The 4,069-nt window shown below is 32.1% G+C and overlaps 1 protein-coding gene across 1 annotated transcript; it reads right to left on the bottom strand.

The window, feature by feature from the left end:
* Nucleotides 1-3,113: 3,113 nt before the first annotated feature.
* On the bottom strand, nucleotides 3,114-3,539 carry LOC110104554 (uncharacterized mitochondrial protein AtMg00810-like). The gene has a single exon (XM_020833710.1). It carries the CDS (start codon nucleotides 3,537-3,539, stop codon nucleotides 3,114-3,116), a length of 426 nt encoding a protein of 141 aa, XP_020689369.1.
* Nucleotides 3,540-4,069: the final 530 nt, after the last annotated feature.

Here is a 4,069-nt window from a genome sequence, read left to right as displayed (position 1 = left end):
AGGAGGAAGATGAGTTAAAGAGAGAGAAAGCTTCTCGAGCCATTTTCATCCATCAGTTATGTTATGAAATTTTTTCTGATCATAGTAAGTAAGCTGAATCATACCTTTGTTTTTAGTGATTTTGTGTTTTGGGAATTTAATCTCTTCCAAATCGATAAAAATATATATTTTTAAATCGATTTTCTAATTTATTTAACTTTAACCATATAATTTTGTGTATATGACAGATATAATTTTTATGAATATTTTGACTATAATATTATAAAATTTTATTAGATAAATTAATATTTATGATTTTATAAAATTAATGAAAATGTATACATTTTTCATACATTTCAAAGATTATTGTATTTCATACATGTTATTAAATTAAATATAATTGATAGATCAGTGTGATATTTACATGTAAGCAAGAAAGACTATTTATGAATAATACATTTAGTGCGTGTTGACTATTAAAACGTAATACTATGTATAGGAGGATGAGCCAACGAGCTTTTTTTTTAAATAAAAGATTTATGGTATAATTTTGGATGTTAGCCTATAATTAATTAATTGATTACGTTGACAGATAAAGAGTGATGACTCTTTATTTATTTATTGAAATTAATTTATAAAAGAAATAATTAATAGAAATAATTGAAAGATATGATTGATAGATAATAGTGAATTGATATGACATATGGATGATAGATGAAATGATTAAAAACCCCACTCAAAAGTTGAATATCATGCATTGTAATTCATAATTATATCCATGTTTAAATTTATATGGTATTATATCAATTGCGTAAATTAATCGATAGATAGAACTGATATAGAGTTGATAGAACAATCATTGAGACTAATATAACATGACATGGCATATCATGGGAACATTTATAGATATTGATAGACATATTGATATAATATATTGATATACATGTTGATATAGTATGTTAATATGGCATGTTAATAGACAAATACATGACACAACATTTGACAAAAGGCATATAATGAAACCATCAACATAAAAATAACTAATACTTTTGTATTTGACATGGTATTGATTTTATTGATATTTGCTTTCCAATATGTGATATTGATTTATGAATTTTAGTGTAATAATTTTTTAGCTTTTTTGTTTTACTGATCATATTGATTCATATTACTAGTGAATGGTCATTGTTCAAGTTAATAACTACTGTTGCTGACTTTAGAATAATTGATATGAACATGCATATTGAATTATTGAGACCTTAGATTGAAAGCATTGGTAATTTTGGGGTTTTGTTGCCTTTGTAAGCTCATTGTATGGATTTTGTTAATTTCAGGTAAGAGAAGGGGTCATGACTCTGTGGAGTGAGATGAACACAATCTTCAGGTTTTATTTTATTTTATTTTTGGTATTTATTTTAATTTTTTGTAGTCAAGAGTTTTAAAAGAACTAGATTGATGATTGAAGTGATCTCATAGCTTTTGCAAATAAAATTTTAGAGAATGAAAATATAAATAATTTTGTGTATATACTTTAAAGTTACTTTTGTTAAATTTATTTATATGGATGGATATTTAGAGACTCTGATAAATTCATGAAGAGATAAAATAGATAATTCTTTCAAATGTAAATCTTGGGCATTATAGATACCCTAGGAGGGTTACTTTATAGAGTTTATTTGAGCTAGAAACTTTAGTATGACTGATGATGTTGTTATAATGAGATCAATGAATGTACATCACATGTAGTTTGGATGAAGGGCCCTTTGAGAGAGGCGAGTAACCTCAGCTAGGGCATGTTTTTTTAGGATGAGTTCTCATGAGGTAAGTACCTTTTTAGATCTAGGTATATTGAGGCAAGTTCCTCCATGAATCAATTTTTTTTTAAAGGTGTGTTCTTTCTTAATTGTGCATCTTTTGAGTGAGTGTCAGCCCTTTTCAAGTTTTGCTAAAGTGAGCCCCCCTTTATATAGAGCATGCCTTGGAACTCATTTGAGGCAAGCTCAACTAGCCTTGTGAGTTTCCTATACCCACATATAAGGGTGCAAAATTATAATAATTTAATGGTATAAGATCAGCCAGGGTTTATTCCTTGTTTGGCACAAAACTATTATGTGAATTTCCTCTTATTTTTTAAATTATCAATTCATTAAAGGTATCAATAATTTTTAAAAATTTGAGTCTACTAGGAGAGCATGTACATTTCAAGATTTAAGCATTAACATTGACATTTGCAATGTAACTTTTTAGGAAATAAAGTTTTTAACTATTGATAAGTTTATCACAATGTCTTACTTCTTGATAAATATGAATTATCACTCCTTAATACAAAAGAGCTTGAGTGGCACAATGAGATTAGACCTGTATAATAAGTCATTGGAGTGATTTATTAGGTATGAAATAAATTTTTATGCATAAATCATATGATGACGTAATTATTAAACTTTTTATATTAATCTACACCTAAATATCTCAAGAGCATTGTTTGTGCTAGGTTGAGCTGGTTCAAATCTTTAACAAATTATAATAGCTCATAAGGAAGTTAAGAGGCATTTGAACACTTGTTTAGGACATTGGGTTATTAGGTGACTGAAGAACAAGAAGGAGCAGAGAGACAATAGGAACAAAACCAAGAACAGAGAGGAATGTTAAGTCTATTATTGCTTAAGTCTTACGGTACAAACATGTGTCCTTATATAGGAAACTTATACAATGCATAAAGCCTGAACTAATCACAAGAGGCCACCTGTCATATTGGTTTTGCAGAAATATATATTTACATTTATTTATATACTAATATCCCCCCTCAAATTGATGGGTCTCTGGGTAACTGTCAATTTGTCGTGTAGAAGCTTGAAACGAGGTGTAGGAAGGTGTTTGGTGAAGATATCAGCTATTTGATCAATCGTACTGATAGGAAGAAGACGAACTTTGTGTTGATGAATGTGATCACGGACGAATTTTTGATCTATCTCGATATGTTTGGTCCGTGCATGAAAGACATGGTTGTTGGCAAGAGCTATGGCGGACGTATTGTCGCAATACATGTTTGTTGGTCGGTCCTGCACTATGCCGAATTCGGCTAGTAATCTGCGTAGCCATATGATGTCGGAGGTGAGAGCGGCAAGGGAACAATACTAAGATTTAGTGGATGATCTGGCAAATGTGTGTTGCTTTTTAATGGTCCATGAAATAAGCGTGCTTCCGAGGAACGAGCAGTATCCTAAGGTGGATTTTCTTGAGTTCGGATCACCGGCCCAATTGGCGTCTGAAAAAGAATTGAGAGCAAGATCAGATTTGTTTATAGGAATGTCATAGTCTATGGTACCTTTAATGTAGCGGAGTAGTCGTTTTAAGAGGTAGACGTGTTGAGGTAACAGGTTGTGCATATGTTGTGAAAGTTGATTAATGCTGAAGGCAATGTCGGGTCTGGTTAGTGTCAGATATTGCAAAGATCCAGTTATTCTTCTGTAGTTTGTTGGATCGGAAAGGATGGGGTCATGCGAAAATTCTGTAGGAAATTTGGTAGTGGTTGGATTCGAAACAGCATTGCATCCGATCATGGCAGCTTGCTATAGGATCTTATGTGCATAGAGCGCATGTGATAGAAAATATTGCTACTCGGAATGATCGATTTTAATTCCCAGGAAGTTGTGAATGTCTCCGAGCTTCTTTAGATCAAACCGAGTGCTGAGTTGCTGAATTATGGAGGATATAACCTGCACGTTATTACCAGTTACGAGTATATCGTCTACATAAATCAGAAGAAAAATTTTAATATGATTGGATTGGTAAAGTAACAGAGATGGATCGACATTACTGTGAGAGAATCCGAAGAAAATTGAGATAGTTACTGAAAGTGTTATACCATTGTCGGGGGGCCTATTTTAAACCATATAGAGCTTTATGAAGACAACATACGAATTCCGGGTGAGATGCGTCCTCAAATAGTCAAATCCTTTGGGCTGCGACATGAAGACTATATCCGTAAGGTCACCATGGAGGAGCGTGTTGGCGACGTCGAGTTGTTAAACATGCCAGTTGTGATGAATGGCAAGAGAAAGAAGGATACGAATGGTAGGGAGCTTGACTA

Source organism: Dendrobium catenatum, unplaced genomic scaffold (genome assembly GCF_001605985.2).
Source record: "Dendrobium catenatum unplaced genomic scaffold, ASM160598v2 fragScaff_scaffold_655, whole genome shotgun sequence".
Classification (NCBI taxonomy): Eukaryota; Viridiplantae; Streptophyta; class Magnoliopsida; order Asparagales; family Orchidaceae; genus Dendrobium; species Dendrobium catenatum.
Note: the sequence above shows the minus strand (reverse complement) of the source record. Positions and strands in the feature narration are given on the sequence as shown.